Consider the following 20101-nt stretch of genomic DNA (forward strand, 5'->3'; position numbering starts at 1 on the left):
AAATATTACGCAATTATCCGAAATAATAGAAACATTATTCGAATCATTTTCATGTGTTTGAATGAATATCGACTGAAAAAGTACAAGGCCGTGAAATTAACAGCACTTTTTATCAAAAGTCAAAAATATCTAACAAAATAACAATAAAACTATTTAAATATATAGATTTTAAATATCAATATATTCATTTAGTAACATTCTTCATGTAACATCTAAGATCAATGTTTTAACCAATTATCTAAATACTGAATTTTTCTAGTAAAATATTATGTACAAAATCAACAGTGAAGCAATTAATGAACTAAACCAAACCTCCAACTCCAACTGTAAACCTAGAAGTGAGATGTTCCCCTGTACCGCCAGTTCCCCCAACCCCTGACCCTACCACAGAGAACCACTCTACTCTAGTAGGTCTCGAAGATCTAATTAAAGGCATAGTGTTATACTCACACTTGGCAACGTTCTCTATGTCTGCCGGATCCTGCAGGATCTTAGCGAGGCCCTCCAACAGCATGGCGGCTTTGTTATAGCGGTACGCGATGTCCTCGGTCTGCTGGAACATTTCGTCCAGCGCTGCCGACTGGACCTGTCCCAAACACAAGGCCCGTGTCAATCCTTTCTACAGAGACGCAGAGACGCGTGTACGAGTGCATGCTATTGTTGGTCTTGCTCACCATCTCCACGGCATGGTTGTATATGAGCTTCTCAGCAGTCACGCTGTTGATCTCGTCCACAAAGCGCTGCTTATCTGAGAAGAAGTGGTTGAGTTTGTCCGTGAGTTGACGGCACAGAGAGATGCAGCTCTTGTAGCGCTCGTTCAGGCTTTTAACCACTGCGGGAGAAAGAAAGGAGTGGAGATTGAGGACATTCTGCTGTTTCGATGATCGGTCTTTTCCTGGCAAATGACATTTGTAATTATTTCGGTCAAATGTCAGCGCTTATTGTCACTACACTACTTTGGAATAGGGCAGAGGTTCCCAAACAGCAAGCCACAGATCAGAATCAGGTTGAAACAGTGCACCAGTGATGGCGTTACGTTTCCCAAACTGCGGCAAAGACTGACAAACGCATCAGAGACTAGGAAAGGAGCTTTCTGAACAGCTAACACACACCAACGTGTCTCCAAATATACTCTGGATGACTGGAGTTCCATTTAGCCTCGGTAACTCAAACGTTTTTCTCCAAAATTCAGTCCCTTGCCAATTTCCATAAGACAGCTACCAAGCAGGGACGGTGAAGGCTAACACGTGCTTCCTTGGACACGTCAAGCCAACCACCTATGTCTTTTTCACGTGGTTGGCTGGGTTCATGCAGTGTAACACATTGTTGGAGGATGCAATCTTCTACATACACGGGCTCCTACAGTAGGAACTCATGATTGGCTAGTGTCACTGTGACTGACGGGGAAAACGAGTATCTCTTCCATTCCTGTAACCGAGACAGCACAGCCAAATTTGCTCCCATGAATGGCTGTTTTATCATTCCAATTCACAACCACTTGATGGTGGTTCAAAAAAAAAAGAAAAAAGAAGAATGAGGAATGATTATTGCCAAGAGCATCATTCTAAGACTCTGGAAATCAGAACCTGTCCCTCAGTTTAAGACCTGGTTGACTTGTCTAACGGGAATGTTGCACATGGAAAGAGTCCAGTATGGAGTCATGGGTAACCTTGATCAATTTTACAGTATATGGCAACCATTTCTGGATCATCTTGCCCAGTTCAACGCCAACACTGATCAGTAATGTTGGGAATAGCATGCAAACACACACACACACACACACACACACACACACACACCTGCTCACCTTGTTTGACAGCAGTGGAGGGGTTCAGCTTGGCCGACTTGATCTGAGCTTTGGCCAGGTGCAGAGAGGACGCAAGCAGCTGAGCAGCCTTCATGTACAGCACCAGCTGCTCCACTTGCCTACAGTGGGTGATATGATGAGGAGTATAAAACAGTGCTTGAATACGTGTGGTGTGCAGTTTTGTGCAGAAGGTATACACCTTCTGTTAACACGGTAACAAATTTCTTCTATTAACATACAGGGTTAATTTGAGTACAATGTGAATACAATACGTGGGGCAAGTGGTTTTTTTGTTCCTGTTTTTTTAATGAAGACAAATATTCAAGTATAAATTCAAATATAAACTCACGTGGCTCAGTTTAGTTGAAAAACAGATTCAATTAAGTCAAATTCGGAATTCATTTCTGATAACTGGTGACATAACGGATCAGAGTGCTAAGTGTTAGTGTGTGTGTGTATATCTCACCCCCACTCCTTGCTGAGCTGGCTGATCTGGTCCACCACCACACTCTCCTGAGGAGGGTAAAGCGAGGCTGCAGAAATTCCAAGATCTGCACCTCCCGCTCTCACAGCGGCCATCTCCAACACACAGTCCGTAAAGGACAGCATCATCCGTAGGTGCATTAGTGTTTCTGTGTGCTCCCTCTGCAAACATACACACATACACACACACACACACACACACACACACACACACACACACACACACACACACACACACGTCAGGGTACGTGCAGAGTTCTAGGGTCGCTCTGTATTCGCTATTCACTATACCTTCCTCAGTTTTAATGGGTCAACTATACACTACCGGTTAAAAGTTTAGACACACTTGACTGAAAATGTTTCTCATGATCTTAAAAACCTTTTGATCTGAAGGTGTGTGATTAAATGTTTGAAATCGGTGTTGTAGACAGAAATATAATTGTGCCAACATATTCATTTCTTTCATTAGAAAACTAACATTTTATTTACAAAACAAAATAATTTTCTAAAGGGACGACTTGGAGCGAAATATTCTGAAAAGCAGCCAATAAGAGTCCAGCGTAGGTGTGAACTCCTTTAATACTGTTTAAAAAGCATCTCAGGGAAATTCCTCAAGAAATCAGTTGAGAAAATGCCAAGAATACATTTCTGGAAATTCTAGGCAAAAAGGGGGTGTACTTTGAAGATGATAAAATATTAAATTATTTTGATTTATTTTGGATTATCACAACATAATTCCCATAGTTCCATTTGTGTTACTCCAGAGTTTTGATGACTTTATTATTACTCTAAAATGGGGGGGTAAATAAAGAATGAGTGTGTCTAAACATTTGACCGTTAGTGTATAACAGAGTAAACTATGTAACACTTAACTCTTTTAAACCAGGGCTTCTCGATGCCAGTCCCACTTCCCTACAGAGCCTAAAACTTTCCCTACCTGATCAGCTAATTATCAGGTCCGTCATGAACTGAATCGTGTGTGGTGATAATTAAAAAACATTAAAAAAAATGTGCAGTGGACTCAACTGTACTTGAGAACTACTGCATTACAATGAATTTGGCTTGCCTTGCATTTTACACACAAAAGTTAGCCTCTCACCTCCATCAGCGTCTCCTCTGGGAGCTCAGGGGCCTCGAAAGTGATAAACCCATCAAGGCTGGGTGGAGAGGTGCCGTAGGGGACGTAGCGGAGGCTGCTGGGGGGAGAACTACCCATGGCCATAGCAGGAGGAGAACCCATGCATACCTTTCCACTGTTGGAGTACAGCGAGCCTGCTGAACTGTTGGACCCCACTGCGGAAAGACACACACACACAAATATATCAACGATTATACCTACATGAACAATAAAGTGTAAGTGAATGGGCTGGTGTTATTTGAGGCTTCACCAAGGTTATACCACAAACCCAGCTGCCTTAACTCACTAGTACTAATTTAATAGCAAGTGATCCCTTGAGGACTTGAAAACTTGCATCGATGCCACACAAGTATGGCCTAAATAAGCTTTTGGATTAGTTAAAGACGATGTCATAGCTTATTGTTTGTAACCATATTTAGAATCTGTGCAGCAGACAGACAGCACACAGCTGTTGATGGCCAGTACCAAACCCAAGCACTATTGCTATTTATGAAACCTATGCTGTTGCTGATGCTGGTGCTGATGCAGATGGTGATGCTGGTGGTGATATGTTTGGCAGTAGCACGGTGAAGCTCTCACCTGATGTGGTGCGAGGGCGTGTGCTCAGGTGGCTGCAAGTGGGAGGGGTGCTGCTGTTGGGGGGCGAGCCAACTGTGAACACTACAGTACGGGGACTCGCACTACCCACTGCCAAACCACATGACCCTGCAGGGGCTGAGGGTGGCACACACACAAACACACACACACAAACACACATACACACACACAAAACACAGGGGTCACTCACACACTCAAGCCAAGACCCAGGGAACATTACACACACACCAAAAGCCAACCAAAGAGGCCCATGCAGAAGCTTTTAGATGTGGAAACATACTGAATGAGATTCAGAAACAAAACAACAATGCAAACCTACATGAAAAATAACAAACATACAACAGCAGGGATTCCGTGCCATGCTTTCTTGTTTTCTCTAATTATTTTCTCTTCTTTCTCTATTACCTCAGACTAACATTCCCCACTTGAGCAGGCGCACCAGTGTATTTCCTGTGCATGTAATTTGAATTGAAAGTTCCTGATATGGTCGACACACCTGGGGCACTCGTAAAAACGAAATGTCATATCCTGATGAAGTAGAAGGTGGGTTTTCCAAAAGGTATCTTACCCATCAGCTGAAAACAGGCATTGTAACCCTTGACCCCTCTGCTTAAGGATGAATTTTCATCTGCTGTTTAGGTTGTAATATGAGCGAGTCTGACTTAATAAGCTATGTGCATTCAAAACAGTCTTTAGCCGTAACAACATAAACTATGAACTATATACTACAGATGAAGGATGCTAGCTAGTTAGAAAATCTTAAGAAGGATGTGGTATCATTTTGCCTTTATTAGGCCATCATTCATTTGTTGCAGTAATTCAGTGGGTTTTTTTTCTTCTTCTAATGCTTAATGAAGGTTTTGCTGTCAGTTTCTACCTAAAAGCTTTCCTGATTCGCAAACCACTATGATCTACTATGTTTTGTGGTAACTGCTTATCATAATGTCTCCAGACCTTCTCATTATATAACCGCAATGCTTACTTGCTATGCAATCGCAATAAATCCATGCTATTATGTAATGGCACTGAAGAGTTACCCGTGTCCATAGGTCTCTCTGTGTTGAGGCTGTCCGTACTGCCCTGGTACGTCTGTCCTCCCAGAGTGATTCTCACAGGCTGCTCTGACAAACGCCCTGTACTCACCGACCTGAGGAGAAAAAGCAGACTTGTGTCATGAGCGCATATTCTGTAGAGCACAGGATTAAATGCACTACGTGAGAGCGGTGCCTGGTGTGATAGGAAAGGCGTCACACCGAGAGCTTGTGACACGCTACAGTATGCACACTGCAAAAAAAAAAGGCATCTTAGCAAGTGACAATATCTTGAATATAGTCAAAAGCATCTAGTATTTCTAATTATATGATTACAATAACACAAATAAAAGATTGTTAAACCAATTTCTGGACATTATTACTATATTCAATCGTGTAGTTTTCTTATTCTATTGGCAGATCATTTTGCTTCTTTCTAGAAATAAACGCTTAAAATGAGAAACATTATCTGCCAATAGAGCAAGACTATTTCAAACTTGAAATGAGTACAAATGACTTGAAATGGGTTTAATAATCTTATATTTGGTTTATTGTAATCTTATAATAGGAACTACTAAATAGATTCGACTGCGTACACAGGGTATTTCCACTTGTTAAGATGTCATTTTTTGCAGTGCAGCAGTGATTCTGATGTAAAATTCAGGCTTCGACTGCAAACCCGTGGTACCTGATTTCAATCCAGGTACCTGATTGAAACTGAAGATGACTAGAATTGTATTTTCAGCCCCACTAACTTGATCACCACATCAGTGCTGCTCTCTGAATCAACATTTTGCCAGATACTGCTTTTCTATTTCAGCCTCTAACTTTTATAGACATGGTGTATAATCAAAGCTTATATAGCAAATGCAGTAATCATATCCTGGTGCCACAAATGGTTAACCCATTAGAAATCCCATGCACACTCTAGTAAGTGCAGAGTATTTCACGTGAAGGATCCATGAAAGCATCCATTACATATCAGTTAATGTATCAGAGAGAGGAATAAAAGTGATTCGTGTTCTTCGTACCTTCCAAAGGTAGTTTTTGTGCTCTCGGAGGCCGAGTGTCGCCCGCTGGGGTACGGTGACCAGTAGTGGGGGCAGATCTCCCGGGCATCGGTAGACATCTTACTCGAATTGGGGCTGTCCGCTATGCCCTGTTGAGAAGCCAAGGCCATGAGGTTGCACGAGGCTTGAGTTTTAGGGATTTTGAAGGGAGCAGTGGTCTGTAAAAAAACAAGGGTAGGTCAAAAACATGGTCAGTCTAATAACGGACACAAATCTACTCGATGCATTAAGTTTTCATCAAGACTACCTTGGTCGGTGAGCCAATGATGGTGGGCAGGGGGGACTTCTGTAGCCAATCAGAGGTGCGGGGGGAGGAGCCAAGGTGCTTGGTGGGAGAGGTCCCAAGGTTGCCAGGGCGTCCCAGCTGCGGTGAGTGAGTAGGAGGATAGGGTAAGGCAGTAGGCTGCACGGGATCAGAGAGCTGCTTGTACAGTTTCTGCTTGTTTTGGTAGACGTCGGTCAGGGTGGGTGCGCTCTGGAGACGGGTGCCCAGCAATTGTGATGAGGGCACAGGGGAACCTGTATTAAAAAACAAACAGGCATCTATTTAACATTAAGATAAATCTCAGTCATATAAACATCTGTTAATATTGAAATGATTTTTCCATTTTCCAGCACGTTGCACGTTAAGCCCAGTAGATGGCACCACCACCCATACGAGCTCTCTACGCTTCAGCGGACTACCAATGACACTGCAGCAGAAGAGGCTACTGAGTTCATTTTAACACGACTTCAAACTATGAACTGTATTCCAGCATGTAGAATTCATGACCACTACTATAAACACAAACTTCTTGACATACACTGATGGTTTAGAGAACAGGTGGAATGAAGAACTGTGCTCAACCAGAAACACAGTTCCTGGAAGAGTTTCTGGGTGGCATTTCCACTGCACTGCAAAGACCATGATCATTATATACAACTGTAAGAGTCAAGTCGACTGTGCAATGGAGCGGATGACTGACGTATCGATTTTGCTTCGTGTTTTGTCGTGAATATAATGTTAACATCAAGATACACTACATAGCCAAAAGTTAGTGGACACCTGAATCACACCCACATGTGGTTCTTCTCCTAAACTGTTGCCACACAGTTGGAAGCACATAATGATATAGGATGTCTTTGTACTATATTGCAGTATTACTATTTCCCTTCACTAGAACTAAGTGAAGGGAACAAACATTTTCTAGCATGACGATTCCCCTGTTCACAAACTGAGGTCTATTAGGTCACGATTTGCCGAGGTTGGAGTGAAAGAACTTGAGAGTCCTGCACAGAGCCATAACCCCAATCAACACCTTTAGGATGAACTGGAAGACTGTCTGCGCTCCAGGCCTCCTCGCCCAACGTCGGTACCTGACCTCACTAACACTCCTGTGGCTGAATGAGCACAAATCCCCACAGCCGCGCTCCAAAATCTAGTGGAAATCTTTCCCAGAAGAGTGGAGGTTATTATAACAACAGGAAAGGGGGACTAAATCTGGAATGGGATGTTCAACAAGCACATATGAGGAGTCCCTCTCTGTTGCCCAGCATGTGGTCCACTTACCACCAGAAGAGCTGCGGCTGTGTCCCTCGCGGCTGTGGGGATGTCCACAACAGCAGTGGCCCAGCTGTTCAGGAATAGTAGCCACTGAACAAAAAACACACAGACAGACATGTCAGGACATGATGCGTGCTAAGGCAAATAACCTCCTCCTCCTCCCAAAAAGTGGACAGCTCCCTGGTAACCTCTACAAACATTGAGAGAGCTTAAAGAGAGCAAGAGAGAGAGAGAGAGAGAGAATTGACAGAAAGAGGACAGGAAAAAAAGAAAAGGAGATAAACGGAGAGTGAGACGGCACGCTTATTACCCAGTGGAGAAGGCGAGTAGGGACGTGAGCTGCCAGTGGAGAGTCTTCGTCCCACGGTCTGGGCAGCATCAGCAGGGCAGGGGGAGCCGGAGGCAGCTTTTGGAAATCCCATAGGGCTGGTGTTAGAGCGCCGCACTGTACCAGACCTGCAACCACACAGCACAGCATGATTATGCTGTTACAATACAATACAAACATCATACTCTAGATTAGTTGGAACACAACTGGTAGAGATTTTCACCATACGGTTTCAATTTTCTAACTTTAAATGCTGGTTTATATGTCGAGAACTTACCAAAACATGAACGATAACAGTGATCCAAAATTAGTTACGAAAATTGACATCATCTTCAGTCATTTTTAAGAGCACATTTCCATAATGTATCCCCATTACCATCCAAAACTCATGAAGTGGTTATATTTGCCTTCCTTACCATACATTAATCACACTGTAATTGGCAGGCAAAAATACCAGGCACTAAAACCAAAGCAGACAAGCATCTCGAAAGCTCAGTGGTTCAAGTTCACATTCCTCATCAGTCCTTCCTTTGCCTTTTCTTGGACTTACCACAACTAATATCAAAATCCTTACACTGGCACCGAGTGCCAGCTCCATCCCGAAAGCAGAGCAATGCTCTTATAATCTGTCCTGCTAAAACTCATTGGAAATTTGGTAACAAATATCCCAGTAACACTGGAAAATAAACATGACTCATGAAATCCTGGTGGAACTCGTCTCATGCACACTGGTATGCATTTCTCTTTACTGCAGCCACTAGCGGTGTGGTCTAACGAGGAGTGTGAAGCCATTCACGCAGGAGTCTAGGATTGTGTGTTTAATCCTAAGACTGGAAGTGGGGCAGCGGCTGTAGCCTGGCAACAGGCGCTGAGTTGGGGCTGTTGGGGAGGCGATGTGGGTGGAGAGGGATTAATCTATAAGCTCCAACTGGCCACCTGCCTAAACTACATGCTGAGACAATCGACCTGCAAACAAAAGCTGCATCTTTCTTTGTCTTCCTCTTTTTAACCGCTATTGACTATTATAGCTCACCCTCTCCGCCCCACCACCACCATCCAGTTTTTTGTACTTTCCGGATGGTTGCATATTCTATGCACATATTTACCGCTGCAAAGACATAAAGCTGATGAACTCTGGACATTAAGCCTTTATAAGCATCAAACCATTCACAAGTCCGTAGTGACCGGAAGTTAGTGTCTCACCTGGGTGAGCCGTAGAGGGTGGTGCTGGGGCTGCTGGAGAGGTTCTGCTTGATCCGCTGGTAGTTGCGCACCTGAGTGGGCACAGGGATCGGGGTGGTCTCCGTTCGAGGGGACACCACAGGGTTCTGGCCTGAAGAGGGCTGCGGCTGCCTGGATAAAGTAGAAGAAAATCCAGCGATCTATTCAGCATGTTTCAGCATGGATTCAACCATGGTGGATGTTCAGTTGTTTAAAAAAAACCCTTGCAACAAAATGTATGTATTTATATATTTATAATACAAAATAAAACCAAAACCGAAAGAAGTAAGAGCTCTTTGTTGTTTCGCAGAGTGCAGAGAGCTTGTTTTCATAAAGTATGAAAAACCTTTTCCTGTTTAAAGGGCATGGCCAAGCAGCAGAGGGAAGAGAAACCATGTAAACACATGCGTCTCCAGCCTATCAGGGAGAAAGGAGGGGCTTAGGGTTTAGTCATGTGCAAATGAGGGCAGAGCTTTCAAGCCAATGGCCCATGCCCACTTCCACCAGTCACACTGAGAGGGATAGAAAAAGCTCATTTGCATTCTTTTGTTTTCTATAGGGGACAAAATGTCTTTGGACAGAAGTCATGTGTGGGTCAAAAGAGGTGTTGATGTGTTACGGACAGCTTATTGTGAGGGAAGAAACAGCTAAAGAAAGGGAGGAGCAAAGCCATCTGTACACGTGAAGTCGCACAAGGCCAGGCAGCTACAAAAAGACAGTCTCTTTGTTTGATCCAAAGTCGGTTCAGCATGGCACGGCACAAAGTGCAAAAATATATATAATCTGAGGAGAAAAAGTAGGTCAAACTGGTTTAATAAATAAATAAATAAATAAAAATGCCACCACACAGACACACAACAGTTATTTCATAAAGCATACTGGAAATTTAAAAAAATGACATTTTAATGAAAATTCCCTTTAAAAATACTAGAAGGCATAAACAAACCAGCACCACACAGATCAGAGTTTTATATCATCAGGTTTTTAATAAAAGTCTGCTTGTCTACTTTGCATGTTTTTACAGACTGGTGTGAACTAACACCTAGTTTTGTATACCTGCTTGGAGGCAGCACTGGGCTGCTTGCCCCGGAGAGCCACACTCTCGAGAATCGACACACAAACAATGAACGTGAGGTGCTAGTTGAGTGTGCTTCATGGGAACACTGTGTTGTGGCTGTGGCTCACAACTCCAGGAAAAGTCAGCAGCTCTCCTGGAGGAGCTGGCACTCTTCCAAAGTATTGCATGAGGCTTCACACAAGTGTGTTGAGAAACAGGGCTGCTCAGCCAGCTCACCCACACATACACAAAGGGTGAGCTCATGCTGCACTCGGAGGACAGATGAGAGGGACAAGCAAAACAGTATATGTGTGTGTGTCAAGAACAGCAACATGGCTAAAAGGAGTTTAACTTGAGGCACAGGAAGAAGTAGCTTTCAGGAGTTTTTTTGCACTGATGTAAAGCTCTTCCATAATTAGAAGTCTTTCACTGGACTTGAAATGAAATGTGATTTTTCTGACTTTTCACTTTTGGGGGTATCCAGATTTGACTTGTGTATTACTGTCTGTCAAATCAGAAAGCTGTCCCGCTTGCATTCTAGCATTCAGGCTTTCTCATCTAGAGAGCATGCAAGTGATTTAAATTCGCAAAAACAGGAAGCTTCGGCTAACTTCCACCAAAATTGTTGACTATACTATACTTTTAAATGTCCTATATATATATATATATATATATATATATATATATATATATATATATATATATATATATATATATATATATATATATATATATATGTGTGTGTGTGTGTGTGTGTGTGTGTGTGAGTGTGTGTGTATTGGTACTTCTGTAGAGACATGAACAAATGCTGTTTATTTTTTATATGTTTATTATTTTTAGTTATTTACTATAATGTCTTAAATAATACATCGGAATGTTTTGCTTGGATTAAGGGATTGAGTGACATTGTTTGATGGTATGAGTTATTGTGCTAATTAGGTAATTGCACGGTATTTTGTAATTGATAATATTCAGATTATTGTGTTTATTGATTGACTGTATTGTCTATTTTTGTCTTGTGGTTTTGTTTTTCTGTTTTTGCTGCTGTAAAACCTTCATTTCCCCTTGGGGATTAATAAAGTAAGTCTAAGTCAAACCAATCACTACAAAACAGTAGTGTCTTTTATTTGTATCACTCTGTCCTCACAGCCAGTCAATTCAGCTCAGTGATTTTTATTGGACTTTTTTTTTTTTTTCATATTTAGAACAGTAAAAAAATAGCTGTCATTTATGACTAAATGGTTCTCATTCTGTTAACATTCACAAACGGCAGGTCGTCACCACAAACGTTCTCTTTTACAGTCTTGTGATTCACACGCTGGCCGAGCTACGTCAGCTAGTTTCAGTGCAGAAATAGCAGATGCATCATGCTAGGTCATGTTCCCATAATGGAATCTGCTGTCTCTTTCACCTTCATGACCAAGTAACTTAGGAGGAGAAGAGGACTGAATATATCTGCACTGAGAGGACATGCAGAAGAACGTGCAAATCCACATCATCTTATAACCGCTTTAAAACTGACGAGTCAGCTTTATAACGATAAATGAATCATTAACGACTGAACGTTAAACTGGAGTAAGCAAGGACTTGCGCAAATTTGAGCTGAATACTCCTGCTCTATACGACCCCCTCTGAAACTACTGGACCAGCAAGGCTCATTTGTTTTCGCTGTAGACTGAAGATCGAGTGGGTTTGAGATCAAAAGATGAAAGAGAAGAGAGGTCCGAATTTCGGATTTTACTTCCTGGTATTTATATGTAGGTGTGTTCAACGACATAGAACGTAGCACATTTTGTACGAGACCACCCGGTTTGTAGGTGAGCAAAAGTATCGGAACAGGTGTTTCTTGTTACCCAGGTGTGTCCTGTTAGATTGACTATTTAAATAATAAATAGCTCTGAACTTCTACTCTTGGTCTTAGCCTTCAGTTTCACCTGAAAAATCAATCAGAGGCATTGGACAAACATTGGGCATAGCCAGTACAACAATTTGGAATGTCCTGAAAAAGAAAGAAAAACACAGATGACAGAAAACCAGAAAGCCAGTGACATCACCAACAACCTCCACAGGGCAGGGGTGAAGGTATCACAATCCACCATTCAAAAAAATTTTTGAGCAGAAATATAGAGGCCATACCATTAGATGTAAACCATTAAGAATCGGAAAGCCAGATTGGAATTCACAAAGAAATAGAGAGATGAGCCACAAAAGTGGAACCAAGATTAACCTCTACCAAGGTGATGGAAAGGCCAAAGCGTGGAGAAAGATTCCTCCTCTTGGAGGAGACCCAGTGAAAGTGACAGTGCGTGGCAGTTCAGATTGTTTGTAGAACTTGGTTCAAGAGTGTGTGTATAATTTGATAAATGGTAGTGAGGTCACACTCACCCTCCACACAGCAGAAACTCACTGGACGGTCTACGGCCAGCGACTCCCGTCGGCGGGTCATCTAAGGAGAGTGCGAGAGAACTGAGTAACTCATACACACAAACAGCTGGCCGTATGTACCAAGTGTGTGTACTGATGTAGGTCTAACTCACAGGACTGTTCTCCAGAGAGGTGCGGCACCAGCACAAAGTCGTCTGTATCGCAGGATGAGTTCTTGCTGCTGGTGCTGCCGCCAGACTCTTTAGACAGCTGCAGGTAGTTGGGAGGGCCGAGAGGTGGAGACGAGAGCACGTCTTCAGGCAGGGTCTGCATGTCCGGCAACGACTGCAGCAAAGAACGAGACAGGGGAGGGAAATAATAACGGATTACCTGGAGTCGAGTCAGCGATGACACTGTTAATCCTCTCGTGCATCATAATATGAAGGTATTCACGTACAGTAACAGTGCAGAACAGCTGCAGTGGCATGATAGTTTCGATGGGATGAAAGCGATTAACTTACCGGAGGTGAGACGTAACGGCAGGAGGGCGAGCTGCCGCAAGTGCTCTCCGACACTGAGATAGGGCATGCAGGCACTGGCACAGGGCAAGCTGAGAGAAAAGAGCGCAAGCTCTCGCTTAGTTATCAGATCGACAGCTCTCTGGCTCTAAAACACATAACTACGAGATCATTGTTCTCACATTTTTTGATGTTCGACGTTTGATCCAGGAAGGGATGGCTGAAGAATGTGTCTACAAGGAGTAAAGAGAGCAGAGTGCAGTGAGTAAACACCATGCGTTTCCAAACCTTCTAAACAAGAATGACACATTTCCTGGATCAGTTCCTCCTGATTTTGAGTTTCCACTACACTGTGGGGACCAGGATCACGAGAGATATAAAGATATATACATATATATTACGTGGCACGACACACAACACAGTGGACATAAAGGAGGTCAAGACTGATGTTGCATTGTTCTCCGTTGTTTTAAATGTGATCTTAACAGTATCTTATCTACAGACAGCAATTTCCTCACACTTCAAGTCTTTTGTTTTTTCCATGATGTCATTAAAAGCATGCACAAAATTCACAACATTTTGAATTTGTGTAAAAGCAAAAAGGTGCACTGAAACGCTCCAATTTACCAGTCATACAGTTCTGCGTCTGGCATAAAACAAGCTTTGGTAATTCCTCGTTAGCTAAACAGTTAAAGTTTTTCAAATGTTTTCGGAAGAGTCTCGGTCATTCTATGAAGCTTGAAGGAAATTAAATGCTTTTAGGAAATGCGGCCTGTGAACCAAGATCGGGTCTAAAGATGGCTAAAGCTACTGAGTTCCTGAAAAAGTTCCTGGATTCCACAAAAAAAAGATGGAAATGAACCTAGATATTGAAATAACGCACAATAAAGTTAACAATAATAATCGACACATTCATCACAGCCCAACTGACCGAAATCCATCCGGTCCTTCTGGTTCCTTTGTAGTAAACCCAGCAGCAGATCAGCAAGGGGAGGAGATGTTTCCCTTGGGATGCTGAAAGCAGAAAGGAAGAGCTCTTTAGTTATGATGTAAATAGAAGCCGTATTACAGCTATTCTAGCTTTGAGTGTTACGAGTTGCATCTAGTCCAGTAACAGCCCCGTGAGTAATGCTGCTTCTTACTTTGGCACCAGCGTCTTGTTTTTCTCATAGAACATCCTCAGGTCCTGTGGACTGTTTGCCTGTGGGAAACGGAGCAGAAAGCGGATACTAGTACAGTACATAAATGGCGTAACACTACAGTATTACCGCAACAATAGTGGAAAAGACTTGCAGCTGCCAGGCGTTTGGCGGAATGACAGCAAATCATCAGTACCACGATGACTTGAAATGAGAATGTGGTTTTTAAGAGTGCTACTAAGAAAGACAACAGACCCTTGTTTCAGGAAATACAACTGACTGACACATATCTCTCATTAGACTGACCTGAAAGGGTGGCTTCCCCACCAGACACTGATAAATAACAGTCCCGATGCTCCACAGGTCTGCTTTGGCATCATAGTTCTGGGACATTATTACTTCTGGAGCCTGGAAGGGAGAACATGGACATAATCAATGGACCAACACAAACAATATGTCAACGTGTCAAGCGGCAGTGAGGTGTTCTTAAGACACCTGAGGGTGCTCACCATGTACATAGGCGAACCGCACAGAGTGGCTGCCATCATGTTACTTTGCAGATATCGTGCGAAGCCAAAATCAGCTGGAGAGCACAAAAACTGCCCGTTAATATATCTGTGTCGATTAATAACACCACTGTCTTCACATTATGAGTTTTACAGAAAGAAATGATGCCCTATTTAATACGTCTAGCTATTATTACAGCCTAGCTACTATATATATGCACAGTGTAGTAGTGTAGTATATGCGAGGCGTATCCAATTACCGATTTTAATGCGGATGCCGCTGACGCTGGATTTCTTGCGGCCGGTGTAGGACAGGAGGATGTTCTGGGGTTTGAGGTCACGGTGGATGATACCCTTGCTGTTGAGTATGCGCATTGCTGCTGCTATCTGCTGGAGAAAGACCCTCAGGGTGTCCTCCCGCAAAGTGCCCTTAGCTGGAACAACAGAGAGGCACTGGTGCTGAGAAAGCCATTTTCCACACACACACACGCACATACATCACAACATCCACATCCCCTTGCTCTGACAGCTGATGAAACATGTACGCCTGCTACAGCTATACACAACATACCCACAAATATAACCAGTAGCGTTTAATGTCCGTTAATATCTAGCGTGATGATCGTATATTTTGCTGACATTAGTGCGACTGCTGTGCGAGATGCAGTATCGCACAGCACTGATTTGGTTGTTGGTCCCTTCTTAGAGCAAAACATTGCTAAAACACTGAGCTGTTAAGAGGATTCGATTCCCTCTGGTCTACTCGCTATACAAATGCAACAATAATCACGGCGTATCCTGCTACGAGTGTTTGATCACAAACAAATCCCACAGTCGAGGATTGCGGTAACTGGGGAACGGTTGCATAATTCGCAGGAGGGAGCGTGCAAGGCTGCGATATGCTGCGCCATGCCATCTGACGTCATAGCATTTACCTGGACAAAACTGTTACGTAGTGATAATGAACTCTAATCACATGCAGCACTGAGGCTAGAGTTCAGCTGATCCTTATCTTGAGCACGGTCACACAAACAAACTCTTTAGGAGCTCGGTGGAGGTCACCTGACTCATCAAAACAAGGCGTCAGCTCGACTCATGTCACAGACAACATGACTTATTGAAAGATGCCCTGTTCAAAAAACGGTACTAAGGCAACTTTGGACAATAAACATCACACTGATTACTGAGAAACAGAAAACAAATCAAATAACCCAATTAATATTTAGAGTGCGAGTAAAGCATGATGAGCTATAAATAGACATCTTAATGTTGGCAGCTGGTATCTCTGAGCGAGACGCACGTCACCGTTAGATGACCTTTAGGACTGACTGCTGGGGGTCATGCCTGTTCTGCACATGCATTAGCACGGCACACAGTCCCAAAAGTCTCCATATATAGGGGGAAATTCACACTTTTTTTGTTGCAAAAATGCCTTCCAAAATTTTTTATAGCCTTTAAGAACGCCTCTGACAAAAGAAGACTGGACAAAAAGTTGCAATGGACTTTAACAGGAAAAATGGCAAACACGTCACACACACACATACACACACACACAACACTGCTGTCAAACTTTAACAAATTCAAAAAGACAGGAAGGGTCACGGACCAACTGAGAAGCTGGCATGGAGATTTTTTGGACAGACTGTATATAATATATAGTACACTCAGAACAGCATATAACCTTTATCAATGCTACCAAAAGGTGAAACCTCTGAGGCTACAAGCAATATTCATTTGAAGCGCTTACCTTGCAAATAGTCTGCCAGATCTCCTCCATTACAAAACTGTAACAGACACAAGAAAAACATTCGGATTCTCAGTGTGTATCAGTATATAAAGAACACAAAATCACAGACATTAGTGCGGCGAGACAAGGATTTAGAAATATGGAGGCGGGGTCGGGAGAGAACAAGGCAGACATAATGATAGTCAATTAATCTGATCTGAAGTGATGCAATGTTACAGCTTCCTTCATGCAGGGGCAGTTAAACTCCTTATGACAGGAAGAGTGTAAGGAGAAGAAAGGATATGCATACCGAGTTCTCCATACACAACAGCACTGTACACTGCAAAAAGGTTTTTATGAAGTGTACTCTAGTTTTTTTTCCCCCCATAAAAGGCTACTCATAGTAGCTACTCAAATTACATGCTGATCAGACTGCTCTTAATGGTCTTTGTTTAATAAGATTGACTTGTCAGCAATACAGAATTAGCTAGGCTAAATAGGGATAAAACACTTGGCGGCGTGCTGTTATAAGAGAACAGTCAGCGTCGGGGTGGTGAGATGCAACCCGACACAGTGTGGAGCCCATCCCAAAATTCACTGTTTTCCAACAGCAGCACATCCTGAAGTGTGTTGTTCCTCTTATACCACTACAAACTATGAAAAAACAATAAAAACTGATTATGATTTTTTTTATTGTTGTCGTTGTAACCATTTATAGTTTAATGTTGTTTAATCTTAATGTTAATGTAACAAACTAGTTCTGATTATAACTTACGTCTTGTTTTTTTTTTTTTTTCTCCAAAACACCCAAAAAATGCAGCTTGTTATGTTAAACACAACAACCTGTATCCTGAAGACTTTCCTATGGCGGAAAACTTACTGGCAGATACAAGATGCTGACACTCATGACTCCTTGCATTAATGTTATATAAACATGTTGCTGTTTTTTATCTGTTTATTATTAAGCTTAGTTTATGTGAAGCTTCCACCATACATGTCCTTGTATTTTTAACATCAAGACAATAACGTGTTACTATAATAATACGGCATTACTGTCAGAGCTGTGCTAGAAAATTAAAAAATATCAACACTTTTCTGAACAGTCGGAATTCAAGAATTAAACAGCACTGTGATATAAAGTCTGATAAACATTCATTCATCTGGAGATTAGAACATAAACATCTACCTGCAACCACCACTTTAACCAAACCCTCAACTCATTACTCATACCGACTGTTCCAATAAACATGAATCAGGTGGCCACTCGTTTATTTTATCAGCAGGACAGAGCTGATATCAAAGCCGATGAATTTGTTTTTCAGAATAGGCTTCTCTGGAATAGTATTTTTAGTTTGTTTTTCCTTCAACCCCGTTCCCGTGTTGAGCAACACCAGTCACTGGGCCATGTGACTAGGTTTGATATAAACATCAAGGACATGAGCAAAAGAAGACAGACAAAATTAAAAATAAATAAATTTTAAAAAATAAATAAATAAAAAATAGGTGAATAAAAATAACTCACCTCCATTACAAGAAAAACAAAATTCGGCATTTCCTGGAAGAAAACAGAAGACAACATTTTATACCTCTATTTGTTAATCAGACATTATTTACCTTTGCCCAGACACATTTAGTGGTGCATACAAAGGGAGAGCAGGAACAGGAAATAAATTAAAACCAGGGATAGTGTTACCATAAACACACTGTTTCTGACCCTATTGTGTTGATGATCGCAGGCCTGAAGTTTGGCCAAGGGTCAAAATCCATATTATGATACAGTAGCTATCACAAGAACATAGAGGTTTAGGTATCAACATCTCAAACACATCGTCACTATGGCCTACTTTTAAATGTTCCACTGAGAAACCTGACTGAATTTATTAAGCTTAAACGGTTGAATGCATGACACAATTCAAAGCCAAAGGACTGTGGTTGATGCTGGGATATGTATATGTAAATGTATATGAATGTGAATATCATACTATATGATCACCGATTTCTACCTTTCCTACAGTGATTACTCAGTTTGATTTAGAAACTGTATTGTTTCCATTTATACTCCGATCTGGTCGTCCATTATACAGGGAAATGTGATGGGGTTGTGTGTGTGGAACAAATATATAGTAAAGAGTTGGGGTTTTTTTTTACAGGACCAGCAATCAGTGCTCTTGCTGCCATCTTGGCTTTAGCTCCTCCCCAGAAATCTTATTAACTCTCTCACACAGGCTGATTTTCTCACACACATTTGCATGCCGAAGCTGAACTCGAGACTATTCATTTGGCTCAGTCAAAGAGGGCAACAGTACCTATACAGTACAGCCCACTATTCATCTCATCAGCAGAGAGAGACAGAGAGGAAAAAAAGGCCATTATTCTCATTATGGGAGTCTAAATGGTTTGGTCCGTCCTCCCCCATTCTTCCTCACACTGATGACGAGACTGAGTGTCCTTCCTGCTCCAATCCCACTGTGGTTCCAGTAATGCAACATGGGCTGGGATTAACACTTGACCAGGGAAACATGGGACAATCAATAACTGACTGTACATTACAGCCGTCAGCGATTGCATACGGAGTTTTTAGGAGCAACTAGTGGCAATGGGAAACAGAGAAGAGCTGGGTAAATACTGTATGCCTAATCAGTTCACATCTGGACAGAGCTGGACAGAGACAGATTGCCTGATATGAGTATAATGTGGAACTGCCTAACTTTTCATTCTGGACTCCTCAGCATGCCTGCCAAGTGCTTTCAGACAGCAGACACGCATAAGGTTTGGTGTGATATGCCTGATAGCACCTTGTGATCAAGTGTGGGTTGGAAAAAATATTAAAAACAAACAGCAGTACGTCCAAAACCACACACACACACACACACACAGCCGTGATCTCCCAGGCATTTCTTCAATTTAAATTGGCAAGAGACTGCTCTTGGTACCCTGCCTTATAAATGATGTGTGACTAGGACTCAAAGTGGTAGGAGCTACAGTATTATTATATAAACAAACAAGACTGCAGGAACCTCCATCTGATATACAGAACAGATCAGTTCATTTCCTGTACCCTTATAATCTCTTAGATAATTGTAAGGTGAGGATCAACAAACCAAGCCAAATGCATTGTATTTTCTCACACATTTGTAGTACAAGTTTGTGTAAAAACCACAATCTTGGAAGCTTTTCAAGACATAATCTTTTTTTGATCAATGTCCACTCATATGTGCCTGTTGAATATCCCATTGCAAAACCATTGGCATTAATCTAGTGTTGGTTGAGCCTTTGCTGTTTTAATAACCTCCAGAGTTCTGGGAAGGCTTTCCACTAGATTTCAGAGCATGGCTGTGGGGATTTGCCCACTTTCATCCACAAGAACATTAGAGAGGTCAGGCACTGGTGTTGGGTGAGAAGGTCTGAGGTGCAGTCAGCACTCCAGTTCATCCCAAAGCTGTTCCGTGGGGTTGAGTTCAGGGTGCTGTGCAGGACACCATGTCTTCATGGACCTCGCTTTGTGTACAGGGGCATTGTTGTGCTGGAACATGCTTGTGCCTCTTAGTTCCAGAGAAGGGAAACTGTATTGCT

The 20101-nt window shown here is 42.3% G+C and overlaps 1 protein-coding gene across 1 annotated transcript in view; it reads right to left on the reverse strand.

Moving 5' to 3' along the window:
• ulk2 (unc-51 like autophagy activating kinase 2) overlaps window positions 1–20101 on the reverse strand; it is a 36535-nt gene that overhangs the window by 2592 nt on the left and 13842 nt on the right. The window contains exons 4-26 of the mRNA XM_053646726.1: window positions 18051–18083; window positions 16550–16586; window positions 15063–15236; window positions 14806–14879; window positions 14603–14704; window positions 14300–14358; window positions 14089–14171; window positions 13340–13390; window positions 13161–13249; window positions 12813–12984; window positions 12661–12721; window positions 9201–9350; window positions 7980–8125; window positions 7676–7759; window positions 6374–6645; window positions 6088–6284; window positions 5063–5172; window positions 4008–4142; window positions 3390–3583; window positions 2274–2452; window positions 1808–1926; window positions 675–832; window positions 451–586 (exon numbers count right to left, since the gene is read on the reverse strand). Of these exons, the coding sequence (XP_053502701.1) occupies window positions 451–586; window positions 675–832; window positions 1808–1926; window positions 2274–2452; window positions 3390–3583; window positions 4008–4142; window positions 5063–5172; window positions 6088–6284; window positions 6374–6645; window positions 7676–7759; window positions 7980–8125; window positions 9201–9350; window positions 12661–12721; window positions 12813–12984; window positions 13161–13249; window positions 13340–13390; window positions 14089–14171; window positions 14300–14358; window positions 14603–14704; window positions 14806–14879; window positions 15063–15236; window positions 16550–16586; window positions 18051–18083 (2815 nt within the window). The remainder of the gene's footprint in view (window positions 1–450; window positions 587–674; window positions 833–1807; window positions 1927–2273; window positions 2453–3389; window positions 3584–4007; window positions 4143–5062; window positions 5173–6087; window positions 6285–6373; window positions 6646–7675; window positions 7760–7979; window positions 8126–9200; window positions 9351–12660; window positions 12722–12812; window positions 12985–13160; window positions 13250–13339; window positions 13391–14088; window positions 14172–14299; window positions 14359–14602; window positions 14705–14805; window positions 14880–15062; window positions 15237–16549; window positions 16587–18050; window positions 18084–20101) is intronic.

Source organism: Ictalurus furcatus, chromosome 17 (assembly GCF_023375685.1).
Source record: "Ictalurus furcatus strain D&B chromosome 17, Billie_1.0, whole genome shotgun sequence".
Taxonomy (NCBI): Eukaryota; Metazoa; Chordata; class Actinopteri; order Siluriformes; family Ictaluridae; genus Ictalurus; species Ictalurus furcatus.